Here is a 22,889-nt window from a genome sequence, read left to right on the forward strand (position 1 = left end):
TCCCATCACTTCATGGCAAATAGATGGGAAAACAGTGGAAACAGTGTCAAACTTTATTTTGGGGGGCTCCAAAATCACTGCAGATGGTGATTGCAGCCATGAAATGAAAAGACACTTACTCCTTGGAAGAAAAGTTATGACCAACCTAGATAGCATATTAAAAAGCAGAGACACTACTTTGCCAACAGAGGTCCATCTAGTCAAGGCTATGGTTTTTCCAGTGGTCATGTATGGATGTGAGAATTGGACTATAAAGAAAGTTGAGTGCTGAAGAATTGATGCTTTTGAACTGTGGTGCTGGAGAAGACTCTCGAGAGTCCCTTGGACTGCAAGGAGATCCAATCAGTCCATCATAAAGGAGATCAGTCCTGGGTGTTCATTGGAAGGACTGATGTTGATGCTGAAACTCCAATATTTTGGCCACCTGATGCAAAGAGCTGACTCATTTGAAAAGACTCTGATGTTGGGAAAGATTGAAGGCAGGAGGAGAAGGGGACGACAGAGGATGAGATGGTTGGATGGCATCACCGACTCAGTGGACGTGAGTTTGAGTCAACCCCAGGAGTTGGTGATGGACAGGGAGGCCTGGCATGCTGTGGTTCATGAGGCTGCAAAGAGTTGGACACGACTGAGCAACTAAGCTGAACTGACTGAAGAAAACATAGGAATAAATCTTTATGACATTAGTTTAAGCAATGGTTTATTAGATATGACACAAAAAGCACAAATGGGAAAAGAAAATAGAGACGTTGGACTTCTTTAAAACTAAAATCTTAGTGTGTCATAAAGCACGTTCAAGACAGGGAAAACACAGCCCACCTACTGTGAGAAGATATTTGCAAACCATATATATATCTGTATATCTGATAGATATATCTCTCATATATCTGATGAGACTTGTATCAGAAATTTATAAAGCACTCTTACAACTCAATAACAAAAAAAGTGCCAATGTGAAACTATCACAAACTGAAAGAATATTCAGTAAAGTAGAATACAAAAACCAAATAGCCTGCATATAATAACATTAAGGAATTTCCGGGTGCTCCAGTGGTTAGGACTAGGCACTTTCACTGACGAAGCCTGGGTTCAATCCCTGGTCAGGAAGCTAAGATCCCACAGGCTGTGCAGCAGAGCCAAATAAAATAAAATAAAAATGTGTTAGAAGATACCAATATCAGGAACAAAGATGAGTGATTACTATGGGCATTGAAGGAATAATAAGGAAATGTTTACTAACTTTACAGCCATAAATTCAATAATTCAAGTGAAACGGACAGCTTCCTTAAAAGATAAAAAGTACCAAAACTCATTCAAGAAGAAGCAAACCACCTGAATAGTCCTACATGTATTACAGAAATTGAATTCACAGTTAAAAACCCTTCAGAAAAGAAAATTCTAGATTCAGTGATTTTACTAGCCATCATACAGATAAATCTCGAATGCATTATGTTAAGTAGAGGAAGTCAGACTTGAAAGCCTACATATATGATATTCTAGAGAAGGCCAAACTATGGGGATGGAAAAGTAGCTTAGTGGTTTAGAGGGGCTGGGGGAAAAGGAAGGCTTGACAATAAAGGTACACAGGGAAACTGGTGGTAGGGATGAGGGGTACAAAGGAATTTACAACTTGGTGGTGGTGGTAACAGGATTGTATTTATTTGTCAAGACTTGCATGATTGGATACAATTTACTATTTGTATATTATATCTTAGTCAAAAAGGTTTTGACAAGTGGATGGCGGATCTATACATAGTAATTTACCTTAAAGTATTGAGTGGCCTATGAAGAAAGGCAAAAGCATAATGGTCTATAACACAGAATTCTCAAAAAGAAACAGTGTGTCTAGACCTGACTAGGAAGGAAAGAATATTGGAGGGAAAGCTGTTGTAGACAGTTGTATCCCTAAATCTCCCTATTCCATATCTCTAGGCTAGTATACCTTACTGACTATTGCAAAAATCTGGTTTTGTTTTCTGCTGGGAGTAAAACAAGTAATTCACATTGAGGAGTCTCAGGGCAGTTCAGGGCCCTTAGACACCAAAATTGGAGGATTAGGAGATGGCTTACTTAATGAAGAGTATGCCACCTTTGACCTGAGCTGCCAGAACCCTGAAGTAAGACTCCCACCATTCAAGAAGGAGTTTGGGGTCCTCTGGAGAAGCTAACAAGCCCAAGAAAGATGTCCTAAAGATACTGACATCAGCATCTCTCCCATGACTCATCCAGTTCTCTCCCTAGGAAGTTCAAAGTAAACAAGCTAGGTCCACATCCCAGAGTTTCCAATCATTTTTTATTCCAACACTCATAATTTCAAATAGAAGACCAGACATCCAAGGAAAGTCTCTAAACACAGAAAATAAGCATCAAATCAATCAAGTTGAAAACAGCAATTTATAGGAAACAAACGCAGCTGGGAGAAGAAAACAAAAGTCATTAAGGATTTCAAGTTCTTTAAAATTTAGAAAAAATGAATACATTTCACTTTATTCCTCCAAGTGACCACAATGCCACAAGCCACTTACCATTAGATTCTGAAAGGTGGACAAAAGGAGGCAAATTAGCTAGGGACCTAAGGACTCAAATAACAACCCAGTGGGGAGTTTCCTGGGGTTTTGTTTCCTCCCATGCATCCAACTTGAGGTTGGGGACTGGAATCTGGAAATACCAATCTGGAAATCACACACATACACATGCCTTAAGAAAAGCCAAAGGTCCAGAAAAGTTTTGCTTACCATGACAAAACCCTTTTTACCACTCTGTTCTTGTGGCAAACATGAGGAGAGCTGCAATTCCCAAACAGGCATTGCAGACACTGAATTCATTGGTAAGAGGCTATGTTCCAACCTCTTTTCCCTTTAGTAAGGTGGTCCTCATGAAACCTGTGAGCCAAGACATCTCATACCCAGCATTATTGACATTTGGGGCTGGAAAGCCTTTTCTCTGGAAGGATATACTATGCACTATAGGATGTACAGCAGTATCCCTGTATAACCCACCAGATGCCAATAGCACATTCCCCCAATTCCTATAATCAAAAATATATACAGATATTACCAAATGTGCTCTTGGAATATCACCTCTGATTGAGAACTAAATGATCTCTGACTTCACAACCCCTTGCAGGAAGGCTAGGACATGCAAGTCAGACACATTGTAGAGCCTGTCTTCTCTCCTCACCTGTAGTAGGAGGTAACACCCTTCCCCATCTCAGGCCAGCACTGAGAAGACTATGAGGTGGGATCCCATCATCTTGGAAGCATGCAAGTGGACAAACAAGAATAGCCCTGCAGAAACTTGATATACTGCTGTTGGAACCACAGTTCACCAGAGTGAGCCAGGATGTGCATTCTGGACCTAAACAGATTTTCAACCTGCTAAAATAGAAGATTTAAGTGGAAACCAGCATCTCATGAGTAATACTCAAAATGCATAGGACACAGTCCAAAATTATTTGTCACACTATTGAAGTCACTCAGTTGTGTCTGACTCTCTGCAACCCATGGACTGTAGCCTACAGGGCTCCTCTCTCCATTGGATTTTCCAGGCAAGAATACTGGAGTGGGTTGCCATTTCCTTCTCCAGGGGATCTCCCAACCCAGGGATTGAACCCAGGTCTCCCGCATTGCAGGCAGACATTTTACCATCTGTGCCGCCAGGGAAGCCCTTGTCACACTAAGAACTAGTAAACTCTCAATTCCAATAAGAAAAGACTATTAGCCGGTCAGAATGGCTACTATCCAAAGACTACAAACAATAAATGCTGGAGAGGGTGTGGAGAAAAAGGAACCCTCTTACACTGTTGGTGAGAATGCAAACTAGTATAGCCACTATGGAGAACAGTGTGGAGATTCCTTAAAAAACTGGAAATAGAACTGCCATATGATCCAGCAATCCCACTGCTGGGCATACACACCAAGGAAACCAGAACTGAAAGAGACACGTGTACCCCAATGTTCATTGCAGCACTGTTTATAATAGCCAGGACATGGAAGCAACCTAGATGTCCATTGGCAGATGAATGGATAAGAAAGCTGTGGTACATATAGACAATGGAATATTACTCAGCCATTAAAAAGAATACATTTGAATCAGTTCTAATGAGGTGGATGAAATTGGAGCCTATTATACAGAGTGAAGTAAGTCAGAAAGAAAAACACCAATACAGTATATTAATGGATATATATGGAATTTAGAAAGATGGTAATGATAACCCTATATGCAAGACAGCAAAAGAGACACAGATGTAAAGAACTGTTTTTTGGACTCTGTGGGAGAAGGCAAGGGTGGGATGATTTGAGAGAATAGCATTGAAACATGTATATTATCATATGTGAAACAGATCGCCAGCCCAGGTTTGATGCATGAGACAGGGTACTCAGGGCTGGTGCACTGGGAAGACCCAGGGTGATGGGATGGGGAGGGAGGTGGGAGGAGGGGTCAGGATGGGGAACACATGTACACCCATGGCTGATTCATGTCAATGTATGGCAAAAACCATTACAATATTGTAAAGTAATTAGTGTCCAATTAAAATAAATAAATTAAAAAAAAGAAAAGACTATTAATGAGCACCAACATCAAGCTCACATAGCTATTGAATTACTGGGCAAGGATTTTAAAGAAGCCATTATAAAAGTTCTCCATTGAACAATTATGAACACACTTGAAACATATTAAAGAACAAGAAACACTGAAAAAATAGAAATTTATGGCAATACATATAAAGACAAGGGATTAATATCAAGAAATAGAGTGTACAGAGATTTTGCAATACCTTATATGCTGATACATGCATTGACTCCCCATTAACAACCTCTGTACCTTCTGTCTACTTTGGCTGTGAACCTAAAACTGCTATAAAAAATAAAAAAAAAGAAATATAAGAAACAGAGCAGAGGTTGGCAAACTACCTACTTCTGTACATCTGAACTAATGTACATTTGTACATTCTTAACTAAGAACAGTTTATACACTTTTATTGCTTGGGGTTAAAACAAGAAAATATTTTATGAGATGCAAAAATTAAGTAAAATTCCAATTTCAGTGTCTGTAAATACAGTTTGTTGGAATATAGTCCTGTTCATTTGTGTATGTATTGTCACAACAACAGAGTTCTGAAGTTTCCAGAGAGGGGGCTTAAATACTATAGTGCATTTTTCCAACCCTTTTTTCCCCAACATCTGTATAACTTGCTTTATTCAATGGTACATTAGCAAATACGATCAAGTAGAGGTGTGAAAAGTGCTTGTACATTTCTGAAATGCTGCAACTGAGACGTGACCAAATCTAAGCTTGCTGGCTGGATGTTGGGAGACTCAGGATGGAACTATTCCCACTGCATCAACCAACAGCCAGGCAGCTAAGTAGGGAGAGAGACCACCACCATCCAGGGAGCAAGACCACCCAGAGTCTAACTGAGCACCCTCCAGGGAGTGAAACCACAGAGAGCCAGCCATGGTGGGGGTGGGGGAGGTGGGGTGTGGAGGGGGGACCACTGAGAGCTGGCTCCCGGCTGAGGAGCGAGACAGCTGGTGTTTGTGCTGTGGCAGCTTCGTACTATCGTGTGCCTGGGCACTGTCGCGTGTTTATGGCGTCACAGCTTGTGCGCGCCAGCCCTGACGTCCTTGAGACACGCCCACATGGCCACCGCACTGACTGGCCCTCGCACTGGGCCTGGAGAGTCCTGGCCCACGACCCCGAGCCTCCTCCTGCTCCTGTTTCTCCTGCCTCCCACCCAGGTTGAAGCCACAGCCCACAGGCACCCTGCTAGTGAGGAGGTCGCGTTTTAGCCGTGATGTGGGTAGGACCTCTCCAAGCCCAGGTTGGTGGTGGTCCTGGCAGTGAATCCGGGAATCCCGGGCTTCCGACTCCCAAGGGTGGAGACCCAGCTTTCCGCGTTCCTTTCCTTTTTCCAGGCCTCCCACTCTCCCGCCCTTCACTTTGCACGTGGCCAGGCCCACCCTGGTGCTGCTGCTACTCACACCCTTTGTCATTCTTCCTTCAGCCTGTGGCCAGCGTCATGTGCAAGGGAAGATACTGGGAGGCGTGGATGCCCTTGAGGGAAAGTGGCCGTGGCAGGCCAGTGTGCACTTTGTAGGTTTCCACATCTGTGGTGGGTCCATCATTGATGAGTACTGGATCCTGTCGGCTGCCCACTGCTTTGACAGGTGAGTGGGCGGTGATGGGTACCCTTCCCATGGAGGCCTAGGGCTGCAAGATGAACCACATAGGACTGGGACTTCTTGGAGTTAGGGAGAGAGTTGGACCCAGCACACAGCTCCATTCACTACAGCTTCTTGCACAGGACTGAGGACTCTTTTAGGGCCATCAGCTCTTCCAGATAGGTGTGGAACAAAATAATAGGATGAGAGGTGAGGTGAGGAGTCATATCTTAGGATGATAAGGTGAGAAGTGATGAAAGACTTATCCTCATTGGCAGCTCACTGTACGTCTGACAAACTCACCATCCAGCAGATAGTGGTGAGTCCTTGAATCCTCCATGTACTCAGGTCAGGACTTCTTTGGGAGCAGTTCTGCCAGTCAGGTCCCTACTGTGCTGGAACGGCTCACTTCCCACATCCTGGCTGAGAGCTTGGATACCCAGGCCCCCACGTTCCAGGACTCCATGGGCCTGTGAGCTCATGGAAGCTCCTCTTCCCATGGGTCAGGTGCTTGAACCACTGTACCTTTGTTCTCTGTCTCTACAGGAACAGGAACACTGAGGCCTTTGATATGTATGTGGGTCTTGTGGACCTCAATGTTGCAGGCAATCACACACAGTGGTTTGAGGTGAATAGGGTGATCATACACCCCACATATGAATTGTATCATCCTGTTGGAGGTGACATCGCTCTGGTGCAGCTGAAAACCCGCATTGTTTTTTCCGACTCTGTGCTTCCCATCTGTATTGCACCCCCAGACTTGACTCTTTGGAACCTTTCTTGCTGGGCTACAGGATGGGGATCCATCTCCCGAAAAGGTAAGAAAACAAAGTGCAGGGTGGATCCCTTTATTGGAGCTTGTGGAAGGGATGATGGCTTTATAACATTACCAGAGAGAATGTTCTGTCCATTAAGGGGTTGTAAGTATCTGAGGACTGGAATCTTTATACATCAATCACTATATGTTTCTATCAGTGTGGAGTTGTGCTTTATTCCTGGCTGGCTTTGTTGTATACAGAGAAGTAGTTACATCTACTTTGAGTGTGAGACTTATATTTTGTATACCAAGAGCACAAATTTCCAGCATAGTTGTTCTTAAAATTTTAAATTCAATTTATAATCTTTTTTAACCTATGAAAAAACATAGTAGTTATTCTAGTTATCTATAAAGGCCTTGTACTTTCTTTCTAGGTTCAAATCTTTGTATTTCAGGATTTCTACAGTTATATAAAAGATTATCTTTAATTGCATTTGCTGATCAGACACAGCTGTTGATTTCTGTGTATTGATAATATTTCCACCCACCATATAGGACTAATTTTTAATAGTTTGTCAGTTGATTATTTAATTGTTCTAGATTTTTTAATGTATTTTCTTCAGATAAAGCTTGTTTAATCACTTCCTTTTCTATATCTTATCCTTAATTAATTTTTCTTGTCTTATTGCAATGACTAGAACCTATAGTAGAAATGTTGCTGGGTCTCTTTTTCTTGTTTTTTATTTTAATTGAAATGCTAATAGCTTACTATTGCATCTGTGACTTGATTTGGAGATTTCAAATTGATATCTTATATCAGTTTAAGAAAGTTTAACATCTGCTTTACTTAATTAAAAAAATTCTTATTGAAGTTAAACTGATATAAATTCAAATTAGAATGTTAAAACTTTAGAATGTTAAATGTAATCCCCATGGTAAACATGAAAGGAAATTAAAAGGGAATTTAAATATTTCACTGCTAAAACTCAACTAAATGCAAAGAAGACAGGAATGCAAGAAAATGAGGCAAGGAGGAAGCTATAAGGCATGTAGAAAGTAAGTAGTAAAATGACAGAAGCAAGTTGCTCCTTACCAATAATTACTTTGAATGTAAATGGTTGAACTCTCAAATCAAAAGACAGAGACTGGAATTAAGGAGATAAAGCCAAGATGGCAGAGTACACCTCCTCTCACTGGAACATATAAATTACAGTCATTGATAAAACAAATATTGATGAGAAAGACTGGAATCCACCAGAGAAGATTTTCTACAACTAAAGATGGGAACCATGGGTAGGAAGGGCAAAATCACAGTGTAGTTAAGACCTATACGCTTGGGTGGATGACCCACAAATAGGAGGATAATTACAAATATGGAGCTTCTCCCCAAGGAATAAAGGGTCTGAACCTCACATTGGGCTCCCCTGTCCTGGGGTCCTATACCAGGAATATTTGGTTTTGGAGGCCAACAGGCCTTACTTTTGGGACACCCAGAAAGCTGTGAGAAATAAAGACTCCACCCTTAAAAGGCGCATATAAAATCTCACATGCTGCAGGACCTAGAGCAGAGTAGTAATTTAAAAGGAGCCTGGGTCAGATCCACCTACTTATCTTGGAGAGTCTCCCTGAGAGGTAGGAAGCAACTGGAGCTCACCCCACAGACCTAGACACTGGTGGCACCATTTAGAGAGGACTTCCCTGGTGCTTCAGATGGTAGTGTCTGCCTACAATGTGGGAGACCTGGATTTGATCCCTGGTTTGGGAAGATCCCCTGGAGAAGGAAATGGCAACCCACTCCAGTACTGTTGCCTGAAAAATCCCATGGATGGAGGAGCCTGGTAGGCTACAGTCCATAGGGTTGCAAAGAGTCAGACACGACCATTTAAGGGAGCTCATTCTATCACATGGACACTGGTGTTGACAAGCACTATTTTAAAATCCTCTGTCTAGTTAATTGGGCTTCCCTAGTGTAAAGGACAGAGAAGGCAATGGCACTCCACTCCAGTACTCTCGCCTGGAAAATCCCGTGGATGGAGGAGCCTGGTAGGCTGCAGTCCATGGGGTCGCTAAGAGTTGGACACGACTGAGCGACTTCACTTTCACTTTTCACTTTCATGCATTGGAGAAGGAAATGGCAACCCACTCCAGTGTTCTTGCCTGGAGAATCCCAGGGACTGGGGAGCCTGGTGGGCTGCCGTCTACGGGGTCGCACAGAGTTGGACACGACTGAAGTGATGGATCTTCACTTCAGTGTAAAGTGAAGGATCTGCAGTGTAAAGGATCTGCCTGCAATGTAGGAGACCCAGGTTCAATCCCTAGGTCAGGAAGATCCCCTGGGGAAGGGAATGATTACCCACTCCAGTATTCTTGCCTGGAGAATTCCATGGACAGAGGAGCCTGACGGGCTACAGTCCGTGGGATTGCAAAGAGTCGGACACGACTCAGTTCACCCCTGACCCACCTGGGAAGCCCACATTACATCCCTAGTACTTATTTATCTTGTAACTGCTGAAAGTTTATAACTTTTGACCGCCTTCAACCAATTCCATCCTCCCTCAACACTCCCCTGCCACTGGTAATCACAAAACTAATCTCTTTTTCTATAAGTTTGTCTTTGAAGTCTAATTGGTATGTTAGTTCCGGTTACATGACATAGTGATTTGGTATTTCTCTACAGCTCAAAATTATCACCATAATAAGTCTAATTACAACATGTCACCATACAAATATATTACATAATTTTTTATTTTATTCCACACACTGTACATTTCGTACCTGTGACTCATTTATTTTACAACTGGAAGTTTGTACCTCTTATTCTTCTTCACCCATTTCTTTCCTTACTTTCCTTACCCAAACCCCTCACCTCTGGCAACCACCTGTTTTTTCTCTGTATCTATAACTCTGTTCTGTTCATTTGTTTTCCTTAGATTCCACAAATAAGTGAAATCATACAATATTTGGGCTTCCTTGGTGGCTCAGATGGTAAAGAATCTGCCTGCAATGCGGGATACCTGGGTTCAGTCACTGGGTTGGGAAGATTTCCTGGAGAAGGAAATGGCACCCCACTCCAGTATTCTTGCCTGGAGAGTTCCATGGACAGAGGAGCCTGGAGGGCTACAGTCCATGGAGTTGCAAAGACTCAGACATGACTAAGCAACACACACACACACACACACACACACACAATATTTGTCTCTTTCTGTCTGACTTATTTCATTTAGCACAATATCCTCTAGATCCATCCATGTTGTTGCAAATGGTAAGATTCCATTCTTTTTTGCGGCTGGTTAATATTCCATTATATATACATACCACATCTTCTTCAACCACTCATGTATTAGTGGGCACTTAGGTTAGTTTAGATCTGAAGTGAGTCTCTTGTAGGCAACATATATATGGGTCTTATATTTGCATCCATTTTATGTCATTTGATTGGATAATTAAGTTCATTTATATCTAAAAGTAGGTATTAACTACTGGTATTTTGTTCATTGGTTTGGGATTGCTTTTATAGCTCTTTTTTGTTCCTTTCTTTTTCCTTTGTTCCATTTCCTCATGATTTGATGACTATATGTAGCATTATGCTTAGATTCCTTTCTTTTTCTGTGTGTATATCTATTATAGATTTTCTTTGTGGTTACCATGAGGTTTATATAATTCTTCTATAATACCCATGATTATTTTACATTGCTGATCTTTTATTTTCAAATGTATTTTAACAACACTGCATATTTACTCCCCTTTCTTCAAGATTATTGTTTTTATATATTTTACTTCTTTTTGATCATGTATTTCTTAACTACTTATTGTGGATATAATTTTGGCATTTTGTCTTTTAACCTTCTTATTGGCTTTGTATGTGTTTGATTTACTGTCTTCACTATGTATTTGCTTTTACCAATGAGCTTCTTCCTTTCATAATTCTCATGTTCTAGTTGTGGCTTTTTTTCATTTAGAGAAGTCCCTTTAATATTTCTTGTAAAGCTGGTTTGGTGGTGCTGAACTCTTTTTTTTTTTTTTCATCTGTAAAACTTTCAGTCTCTTCATCAAATCTGAATGAAAACCTTGCTAGGTAGATTATTCTTGGTTGTAGGTTTTTCCCTTGCATCCCTTTAAGTTAATCATGCCATTCCCTTCTGGCCTGCAGAGTTTCTGCTGAAAAGTCAACTGATAACCTTATGGGAGTTCCCTGTATGTACCTTGTTGCTTTTCCCTTGATGCTTTCAATATTCTCTCTTTATCTTTAATTTTTGCCATTTTAATCACAGTGTGTCTTGGTGTGGTCCTTTTTGGTTGATCCCGTGTGGGCCAACTCTCTGTGCCCCCTGGACTTGATGTCTCTTTCCTTTCCCAGGTTAGGAAATTTTTCAGTGATTATATCTTCAGATATGTTCTCTGCCCCCTTTTCTGTCTCTTCTCATTGTGGGTTCCCTGTCATGCTGGTGCGTTTAATCTTGTCCCAGGGATCTCTGAGGCTATCCTCAGTTCTTTTCATTCTTTTTACTTTATTCTGCTCTTCAGCAATTATTTCCACCATTTTATCTTCCAGCTCACTGATCCATTCTTCTGCTTCAGATATTCTGCTATTGATTCCTTCTAGAGTGTTTTTAATTTCAGTAATTGTGTTGTTTGTATGTTTATTCTTTAATTCTTCTGCTGCTGCTGCTAAGTCGCTTCAGTTGTGTCTGACTCTGTGCAACCCAATGGATGGCAGCCCACCAGGCTCCCCCGTCCCTGGGATTCTCCAGGCAAGAACACTGGAGTGGGTTGCCATTTTCTTCTCCAATGCGTGAAAGTGAAAAGTGAAAGTGAAGTCGCTCAGTCGTGTCTGACCCTCAGCGACCCCATGGACTGCAGCCTACCAGGCTCCTCCGTCCACTAGGTCTTTGTTAATTGATTCTTACATGTTCTCCATTCTATTTTCAAGGTTTTTGATCATCTTTACTATCATTATTCTGAATTCTTTTAGAGGGGAGGAGAGGGTGAGATGTATGGAGAGAGTAACATGGAAACTTACATTCAGTTCACTTCAGTTCAGTTCAGCCTCTCAGTCATGTCCGACTCTTTGCGACCCCATGAATCGCAGCATGCCAGGCCTCCCTGTCCATCACCAACTCCCAGTTTTCACCCAAACCCATGTCCATTGTCTTGGTGATGCCATCCAACCATCTCTTTCTCTGTCATCCCCTTCTCCTCCTGCCTTCAATCTTTCCCAGCATTAGGGTCTTTTCCAATGAGTCAACCGTTCGCATGAAGTGGCCAGAGGATTGGAGTTTCAGCTTCAACAACAGTACTTCCAGTGAACACCCAGGACTTATCTCCTTTAGAATGGACTGGTTGGATCTCCTTGCAGTCCAAGGGACTCTCAAGAGTCTTCTTCAACACCACAGTTCAAAAGCATCAACTCTTCGGCACTCAGCTTTCTTCACAGTCCAACTTTCACATCCATACATGACCACTGGCAAAACCATAGCCTTGACTAGATGGACCTTTGTTGGCAAAGTAATGTCTCTGCTTTTTAATATGCTATCTAGGTTGGTCATAACTTTCCTTCCAAGGAGTAAGCGCCTTTTAATTTCATGGCTGCAATCACCATCTACAGTGATTTTGGAGCCCCCAAAAATAAAGTCTGACACTGTTTCCCCAGAGACATTAGGGTTTTGTATATATCATGTCATCTGAAATAGTGACAGTTTTACTTCTTCCCTTCCAGTTTGGATACTTTTTATTTCTTTTTCTTGTTGGCCTCTGTGACTAGGACTTCTGGTCAGTCAGTTCAGTCGCATCAGACACTTTGTGACCCCATGGACTGCAGCATGCCAGGCTTCCCTGTCCATCACCAACTCCCCGAGCTTGCTCAAACTCATGTCCATCGAGTTGGTGATGCCATCCAACCATCTCGTCCTCTGTCATCCCCTTCTCCTCCTGCCTTAAATCTTTTCCATAGGACTTCCTATACTATGTCAAACAAAAGAGGAAAGATTGGGCATCCATAAGACTATTCCTGATTTTAGAGGTGAAACTTTCAGCTTTTCAGCATTGAGCATGGCATTAGCTGTTGGTTTCTCATAACTAGCCTTTATTATATTGAGATATGTCCTCTATATACTAACTTTGAAGGGAGTTTTTATCATAAATGGAATTTGAATTTTGTAAAATGCTTTTTCTGTGTCTATTGAGGTGATCTTGTGCTTTTTATCCTTCCTTTTGTTAATGTGGTAGGAGGACATGGCAACCTACTCCAGTATTCTTGCCTGGAGAATTCCCATGGACAGAGGAACCTGGCAGGCTACAGTCCATGGGGTTGCAAACAGTCGGACATGACTGAAGTGACTTAGCACTTGTTAATGTAGTATATCACATTGATATTGAACCATCTGCAGATATTGAACCATCCTTGCATCCCTGTAATTAATTTCTTTTGATCATGGTTTGACATGTTTTATATACTGTTAAATTCAGTTGGCTAACACACTGAGGATTTTTGTATCTATATTCCTCAGGATATTGTCCAGTAATTTTCATTTTTATAATGTCTTTGGTTTTGATATAAGGAAAATGGTGGCCTTGTAGAATGAATTCAATAGTGTTTCCTCCTCTTCAATTTTTTTGAATAGTTGGAGAACAATAGGTATTAACTTTTCAGCTGTGAAACTGTTCAGTTTTTGACTTTTGCCTTCTGGGAGTTTTCACTCCCAGTTTCACTGGGAATTCAGTTTCACTACTAGTGATCAGTCTCTTCAGATTTTCTATTTCTTCCTGATTCAGTCTTGGAAGGTTGCATGTTTTTTGTAAATTGTCCATTTTTTTCCTAGGGTATCCAATTTGTTGGCATATAACTTTCATAGTGTTCTGTTTTAATTTTTTTGTATCTCTGTGATAGCATTTGTAATTTTTCCTCTTTCATTTTGTTTATTTGGGCCCTCTTTCTTTTTTTCCCTGTTGAACCTGGTTAAACACTTATTAATTTTCTTTATCATTTCAAAGAAATAGCTCTTGGTTTCATTGATCTTTTCTATTTTTGTCTATATTTTATTATTTTCTATTCTGGCCTTTATTATTTCCTTTCTTCTGATGACTTTGGGTTTTGTTTTTCTTCTTTTTCTAATTCCTTTAGATGATATGTAGTTTGAGATTTTTCTTGTTTCTACAGGTATAAATTTCCCTCTTACATTTACTTATGCTGCATACCATAGATCTTGAAAAACTGTTTTTATTTTTAGTTGTTCTGAGGTATTTTCTGATTTCATCTTTGCTTTCTTCATTTACCCATTGCTTTTTAATTGCATGTTGTTTAGTCTCCATGTGTTTCTGTTTTTACTATTTTTCTTCCTGTAATTGATTTCTAGTTTCATACCTTTATGGTCAGAAAAGAGGTTTGATATAATTTCTATCCTCTTAAATTTGTTAAACTAAATCTATAAAACAAATACTAACAGACTGAAAGGGAGAAATTGGCAATGATAAAATAATAGTAGGGGACTATAATACCCCAGTTACAATCAGACAGATATCAATAAAGAAACAATGGCCTTTAAATGACACATTAGACCAGATGGACATAATGGCTATCTATAGAACATTCCATCCAGAAACAGCACAGTACTATATTGGGTGCATGGGCTTCCCTGGTGGCTCAGACAGTAGAGTCCACCTGTGATGCCGGAGACCCAGGTTCGATTCCTGGTTTGGGAAGATCCCCTGGAGAAGAGAATGGGTACCCACTCCAGTTTTCTTGCCTGGAGAATTCCGTGGACAGAAGAGCCTGAGGGGCTACAGTCTATGGGGTCACAGAGTTAAGACACAATTGAGCAACTGATACACACACATATTAGGTGTATGAATGTTAACAAACAGTATATCCTCTTCTTGTATTGATCCCTTTACGGTATAATGGTCTTCTTGTCAAAGACTTTCTTGCTCTTTTGTCATAGACTTTTATTTAAAGTCTTCTTTTTCTGTTGTCAGCACTGCCACCCCAGCATTCTTTTTGGTTCCATTTGTGTGGAAGAACTTTTTCCATCCCCTCACTTTCAGTCTCTGTGTGTCTTTAGCTCTGAAGTGAGTTTCTTGTAGGCTAAATATAGATGAGTCTTGTTTTTTCATCCAATTAGCCCCTTTCTGTCTTTTGATGGGAACATTAGTGTATTGATATTTAAAGTGATTATTGATAGGTATGTGCTTTTTGTCATTTTCTTACTTGTTTTATTGTTTTTTAGTTCTTCTCTGTTATTATTTTTTTTTTTGGTCTCTTCCCTTGTGGTTTGACGGTTTTCTTTAGTATTCTTTTCTCTTTAGTTTTTGTGTGTCTATTGTAGGTTTTTGATTTGTGGTTACCGTTTATTTTGACCTATGACTATATTTACTGGTTCAAACTCATAGTCAATTCAATTCAAGCACATTCTAAAAGATAAGCTTTTTTTTTTTTTTTTGCTACTTTCACCTGTGTTTTGTGTTTTTCACATCTTCATGTCTATTCCTTGTTTATTATAGTTATCAATTCAGTTCAGTCACTCAGTTGTGTCCAACTGTTTGTGACTGCATGGACCGAGGTGTGCCAGGCTTCCTTGTCCATCACCAACTCCAGGAGCTTGCTCAAACTCATGCCCATCGAGTCAGTGATGCCATCCAACCATCTCATGCTCTGTCGTTATAGTTGATTTAAAAAATTTCGTTTCTAAACCTTCCTATTAGCTTAAGTGGTTGATCACAGCCTTTGCTATTAATATATATTTGCCTTTACTAGTGGGATATTTTCCCCTTTCATATAAATTCTTACTTCTTGTAGTCTTTTCCATTTAAATACCCTTTAGCATTTCTTGTAAGATCAGTTTAGTATCAATGAACTCTTCTAGTTTTTGCTTGTCTGAAAAAGTCTTCAGCTCTTCTTTAGTTCTGAGTGATCACCTTGATGGGTAGAGTATCCTAGGTTGTAAGGTTTTCCCTTTCAGTACTTTTTTGAATATTTGTTTTAATTTACTTTTTTACTCGGCTGTGCCAGGTCTTGGTTGCAGCATGTGGGATCTTCGGTTGTGGCATGTGGGATCTTTTAGTCGTGGTATGCTAACTCTTAGTTGTAGCATGAGAACTCTTGGTTGCAGCATGTGGGACCTAGTTCCCTGACCAGGGACTGAACCTGAGCCCCCTGCATTCAGAGTGCAGAATCTTAGCCACTGGACCACCAGGGAAGTCTTACTTTCAGTACTTTAAATAAATATATCATGCCACTCCCTTCTGGTTTGCAAAATTTGTGTGAGACAACCGCATTTAGCCTTATAGGGAATTCCTTTATATGTGACTATTTGTATTTCTTTTGCTGCCTTTAAGATTCTCTCATTATCTTTACCTTTTGCCAGTTTAGTTATGGTATGCTTAGTGTGAATCTCTTTGGGTTCATCTTATATGGGACTCTGTGCTTCCTATACCTGAAAAATGTTTCCTTCTTCAGCCTCAGGAATTTTTCAGCTGTAATTTCATCAGCTTCGCTTTCTACCCTTTTCTCTCTCTTCTTGTTTTGGAACCCCTAAATGCAAATATTAGTGTACTTGACATTATTTTAGAGGTCCCTTAAACTATCCTCATTAAAATTTATGAGAGGGAGAGGGTGGGATGATTTGGGAGAATGGCATTGAAACATTTTTCTGTTCTGATTAGATGATTTCATTAGTTCTATCTTACATTCTTCTGTGTTACCTAGTCTGATGTTATTCCCTTCTCATGTATTTTTCATTTTAGTTATTGTTTTCTTCAGCTCTAACTGGTCCTTTTTAAATTTTCTAGTTCCTTGTTAAAATTCTCACTCTGTTTATTCTTTTCCCAAGTTCACTTAGCTTATTACTGTTACTTTGAACTCATTTGATGAATTATTTATCTCTGTTTCATTAGCATTTTTCTAGGGTCTTAGTCCTCGGTTGTCATTTGAAATGTATTCCTATGTTTCTCATTTTAACTTTTTTGTTTCTATGAAATTAGGTGTAAACACTTATCTATTCCCATCTTAAAGGGGTATCCTCTTATGAGATCATCCCTATTCAATTTGCACGTGTCCAGTGTCTTTGGTAGGGGATTTGGATCTGAATTATGCATGAGTCACGCAGGGTGTGCTGGTGGCTACCACCTTGCTGGGAGTATGGCTGGAGATGGAGGGGCTCAAATCAGAGCCAGGTGTGAGCCTGGAATTCTCCTGACCTCAGTGGCAGTCATTACCCCATGAGGAGCAGGGTCAGGGCCCAAGGTGCTGGAGCAGAGCCCCAAGGTTGGGTCCAAGATGGCTCCATTCCTTGTGTGTGCATTTCTTTGACAGTCACAGCACTGTATTAGTGGAGAGCAGCACTAGAGTAAGAGGAGCTGGAGTAGGTGCCCAGAAATCTGTACTTTCAAGTATATGATCTTTTTTTTTCTTTTCTTATAATGTCTTTGGATTTGGTATCAGGATAAGAAGGAAATGGCAGCCCACTCCAGTGTTCTTGCCTGGAGAATCCCAGAGATGGGGGAGCCTGGTGGGCTGCCGTCTATGGGGTCGCACAGAGTCGGACACGACTGAAGCGACTTAGCAGCAGCAACAGCAGCAATGCCAGCTTTATAGGATGAGTTAAAAAGTGTTCCCTTATCTTGCACTTTTTGGGAAGTTTGATAAGAAGGGTGTTAATTCTTTAAATGTTAGATAGAATTCACCAATGAATCCATATGGTACTAGATTTTCATTGTTAAACATTTTTACTGAACTAATCTTTCTGTTAAGAATCTGCTGAAATTTTCTATTTCTTCTGTCAGATTAGACTATTTGCATGTTTCTAGGAATTGTCTTTCATTGAAGTTGTCTTATTTGTTGAAGTATAATTCCTCATAGTATTCTCTTATAATTCATTTTTATTTTTCTGAGACCAATAGTAAATTCCTCCACTTAGACTTCTAATTTAGATGATTTGTATCTTCTCTTTTTTTCTTTATCACTCTAGCTAAAGGCTTGCCAGTTTTGTTTATATTTTCAGTGAAACTTCAGTTTGATGGATTGTACTTTTTTTCTTTCTATTTTTTACTTCTTTCCTTTGCTAGCTTTGAGTTTATCATGCCTTTCTTTCTCTCAGCTTCACAAGGGGGCAAGGTTAGGTTATTGATAGATTTTTCTTCTTTTTAATACAGGAGTTATATATATATATTTAAATTTTATTTTATTTTTAAACTTTACAATATTGTATTAGTTTTGCCAAATATCGAAATGAATCCGCCAGAGGTATACCCGCGTTCCCCATCCTGAACCCTCCTCCCTCCTCCCTCCCTACCCTCCCTCTGGGTCGTCCCAGTGCACCAGCCCCAAGCATCCAGTACCGTGCATCGAACCTGGACTGGCGACTCGTTTCATACATGATATTATACATGTTTCAATGCTATTCTCCCAAATCTCCCCACCCTCTCCCTCTCCCACAGAGTCCATAAGACTGATCTATACATCGGTGTCTCCAAAACTGGACCAGGAAGAAACAGAAAATCTTAACAGACCCATCACAAGCACGGAAATTGAAACTGTAATCAAAAACCTTCCAGCAAACAAAAGCCCAGGTCCAGACGGCTTCACAGCTGAATTCTACCAAAAATTTAGAGAAGATCTAACACCTATCCTGCTCAAACTCTTCCAGAAAATTGCAGAGGAAGGTAAACTTCCAAACTCATTCTATGAGGCCACCATCACCCTAATACCAAAACCTGACAAAGATCCCACAAAAAAAGAAAACTACAGGCCAATATCACTGATGAACATAGATGCAAAAATCCTTAACAAAATTCTAGCAATCAGAATCCAACAACACATTAAAAAGATCATACACCATGACCAAGTGGGCTTTATCCCAGGGATGCAAGGATTCTTCAATATCTGCAAATCAATCAATGTTATACACCACATTAACAAATTGAAAAATAAAAACCATATGATTATCTCAATAGATGCAGAGAAAGCCTTTGACAAAATTCAACATCCATTTATGATAAGAACTCTCCAGAAAGCAGGAATAGAAGGAACATACCTCAACATAATAAAAGCTATATATGACAAACCCACAGCAAACATTATCCTCAATGGTGAAAAATTGAAAGCATTTCCTCTAAAGTCAGGAACAAGACAAGGGTGCCCACTTTCACCATTACTATTCAACATAGTTTTGGAAGTTTTGGCCACAGCAATCAGAGCAGAAAAAGAAATAAAAGGAATCCAAACTGGAAAAGAAGAAGTAAAACTCTCACTATTTGCAGATGACATGATCCTCTACATAGAAAACCCTAAAGACTCCACCAGAAAATTGCTAGAACTAGTCAATAATTATAGTAAAGTTGCAGGATATAAAATCAACACACAGAAATCCCTTGCATTCCTATACACTAATAATGAGAAAACTGAAAGAGAAATTAAGGAAACAATTCCATTCACCATTGCAACAGAAAGAATAAAATACTTAGGAATAAATCCACCTAAAGAAACTAAAGACCTATATATAGAAAACTATAAAACACTGGTGAAAGAAATCAAAGAGGACACTAATAAGGAGTTATATTTTTAAATTCCCCTCTGAGCACTGTGTTTGTTGCATCTTGTAAGTTTCATATGCTGTGTTTTCATTCATTCTTCTCTAAGCATTTGCTCTTGTGATTTCTTCAGACTTATTGGTTTTTCCAGAATGTATTGTTTAATTTCAATTTTTAAAAAGTTATCTGTTATTGATTTACAGCTTCATTCCACTGTGTTCAGATAACACAGTTTACATGATTTTAATATTTTAAAATGTATTGACTTGTTTCATGACTAACTTATATATTCTGCTCTGGACTTTGTCCCATGGCTACTTGAGAAAAATGTATATTCCACTGTTGTTGGGTGAAGCATTATATAAATGTCTGTCAGGTCTAATTGGTTTATAATGTTGTTCAAGTCCTCTATTTCCTTATAATGTTCTTGTTCCACATGTTATTGAAAGTGTGGTATTGGATCTACAGTTACTAGTATGGAACTGTCTGTTCCCCCACTTCAATTCGGCCAATGTTTGCTTTATATTTTGTTTGATGACTATATTAATTATAAAGAAAACTTAATGAAATGATTCTTTTATCAATATATAATGCCTTTATTTGTTTCTTACAACAGTTTTGACTTGAAGTCTATTTTGTCTGAAAGTAGTATAGCCTTCCCACTTTCTTTGGTATTAGTATTTGTGTAAAATATCCTTTTTTTAATCCTTTCATTTTCCATCCTTTTGTATCCTTGACTCTATAATGAGTCTCATAGACAGCATATAGCTGGATTTTTCAAAACTAAGTCTGCCACTCTCTGTCCTTTGGAGAGTTTAACTCATTTACATTTATGCTAATTACTTATAGTAAGAACTTACTTTCATCATTTCTATTTCTTTTCAGTTTTAAATCTTTTTGTCCCTTATTTCCTCCAATACTGATTTCTTTTGTGCTTAATTTTTTGTAGTGAGCTGTTTTAACCCCTTCACATTTAATGTGTATATTTTCAGACGTTTTTGTTTGTTTTTACCATGGAGATTACATTTAATATTCCACATTTATAACAAGCTAGTTTGAACTGATACCAGTTTAACCCCAATAGCATACAGAAACTGTACAAGTCGCACCTTTGTACACTGTGTGCCTCAAACATGTATTTTAAATTACTTTATGAATTTGTCTTTAAAATTCTGTAGAAAATAAAAAGTGGAATTACAAACCAAAAAGATGACAGTAGGATTTTTATACTTGCCCAAATATTTGCCTTTACCAGGATTTTTAAAAATTTCTTCATGTGGTTTTGAGTTACTGTCTTTGTACTTTCATTTTCACCAGAACTCCTTATAGCATTTCTCTTAGGGAAGATTTAATAGTATCAAACTGTTATCTTTTAACTATCTGAGAATATCTAAGTTCTCATTTTTTAAGGACATTGCTGCCAGAGATAGAAGTCTCAGTGGACAGTTTTTTATTTAGCTCTTTGTGTTATCCCATTGTCCTCTGAGTTAGTCTTAGTAGTTCTGTTTTTAATGAGAAGCATCTATTGTTCTTACTGAGGACAAGTTGCTTCTGTTTTGCTCCTTTCAAAATTCTGTTTCTCTTTAGTTTTTGGAAGTTTAATTATAGTATGTCTACAGAAGGGCCCTCTTTGATTTTATTCTACTTGGAGTTTGTTAAACTTCTTGGATTAGTAGATTCAAATCTTCTACCAAGTTGGGAAGTTTCAGGCTATTACCTCTCTGCCTTTTTCTCTCTGTCTTCTCCTTCTGTGTATCCAATAATAACATGTAGTGATGGATTTTATACTGTTCCACAGGTCCTTTAGCATCTATTCAGTTTTTTTTTTCTTCTGTTCCTTAATTTTTTTTAATAATTTCAATTGTCCTATATTTAGGTTAACTAATTTTCTCTTCTGCTTGCTAAGATTTGCTGTTTTCTACTTCTAGTGAAGTTTATTTAAATTGTTAGACGTTTCAGTGCCGACTTTTCTGTTTGGCACCTTTCAATAATGTATGGTTTTGATAGTTTCATTTTGTTTATTGGTCATTTTCCTGATTTACTTTAATTCTTTTTGTATGTTTTCCATTAGTTCTTTCAGAATTTTAAAGTTTTAAGCCCTCAGGGACAGTTTCTCCATTTGTTTTGTTTCCTTGAATAAACTGTACATTTCTGTTTCTTTGTATGATTTTTGTTGTTGCTGAAAACTGGAATATTGAGTTTTATACTTTTGAGTATATAATAAATATTATGTGTGGTTGGGTATTGAGTATTTTAATGTAACTCTGAAGATAAAATTCTCTCTCTCCTCAAGGCTTTCCTTTTCCTTTCTTTCTTCTTTTAACTGTCAAAGGCTGTAGTAGCTTGTTTAATGATTTTCCCAAATTTTTGCTAAGGCTGTATTCCTTGTCATGTATCTTCACTAATGTATCCATTCCTTAGAATCTGTGCAGCTACTTCTGTGACAGATGTTTTACTCAATGCCAGTAATTAAAACAAACCAATAAAGCAAACAAACCTCTTCTTCTTGTTTTTGCTCTCTACTATGGTACTTTTTCAACACTTAGACGGGCTTGCACTGAACCTAGAGATCAGCTCATTGTGAAACCCAAGGGCCTGTCTCATGTCTTTTCTTAGCATATGCCTTACCCTGGGTGTGTGTGTGGCCTTCTAAATTCCATCAAATACAGGGATGTTTTTATTTTATCACATTTTACACTTTAAGATATATATGTACACCCATGGCTGATTCATGTCAATGTATGGCCAAACCACTACAATATTGTAAAGTAATTAGCCTCCAATTAAAATAAATTAATTAAAAAAAAAGACTTTCTGTTGGTGTCTCATCATGAAAAAAGATATATATGATTTGTCAATTATATCTTGATAAGGATGGAAAAAAGAAGAAAATAAAGGACAGCAACATCACAGCTGTTTTTTAAAAAGGATGTAATATTTGCCCTCTAAAATTATCTTATATAATAGTATATTTGTAAACAGGTATATAGGCTCAAAGGAAAAGAATGGTGTTTTCCTAATTGGCAAACTGTGTGAAGACACAGGGGAATCAGGGTGAGGCCATTCCAAACCCCACACTTTGGGCAATGCTGAGTCTGGCTGGCAGGGCCCAAGTCCAGAGCACTGTTTAGTCAGTCCAAGATGGGTACGATACGTATTTTTTTTCTTTTACCAGAAGTTATCACTTAAAAATCTACCATATAAGTTTACCTGTTTTCTCATAGTTCGTGTCTTACAGAGCAAGCTGCCCTGTTTCCTCTGGAAATCTCTTTGAGATTGCCCTCCTGCTGTTGTCATTGCTGTCTAAAGAAGAGCCCTGAATCTTTGCGGACAGTTGGTCTCTGAGGCTCTCACATCATGAATGATTTGCTCATTGTCATCTGCTGCAAATTCAGTCTCTCCTTTGCTTCTTCACATACAAACTCACATCTATAGCTTTTCATGGC

General features: G+C 39.1%; 1 protein-coding gene across 1 annotated transcript in view; it reads left to right on the top strand.

Annotated features, from left to right (window-relative positions):
- Window positions 1-5,642: 5,642 nt before the first annotated feature.
- PRSS38 (serine protease 38) overlaps window positions 5,643-22,889 on the top strand; it is a 32,745-nt gene continuing 15,498 nt past the window's right edge. Inside the window, exons 1-3 of the mRNA XM_070374706.1 lie at window positions 5,643-5,772; window positions 6,008-6,170; window positions 6,711-6,982. Coding sequence (XP_070230807.1) covers window positions 5,643-5,772; window positions 6,008-6,170; window positions 6,711-6,982 — 565 coding nt within the window. The remainder of the gene's footprint in view (window positions 5,773-6,007; window positions 6,171-6,710; window positions 6,983-22,889) is intronic.

This window comes from Bos mutus, chromosome 7 (assembly GCF_027580195.1).
Source record: "Bos mutus isolate GX-2022 chromosome 7, NWIPB_WYAK_1.1, whole genome shotgun sequence".
NCBI lineage: Eukaryota > Metazoa > Chordata > Mammalia > Artiodactyla > Bovidae > Bos > Bos mutus.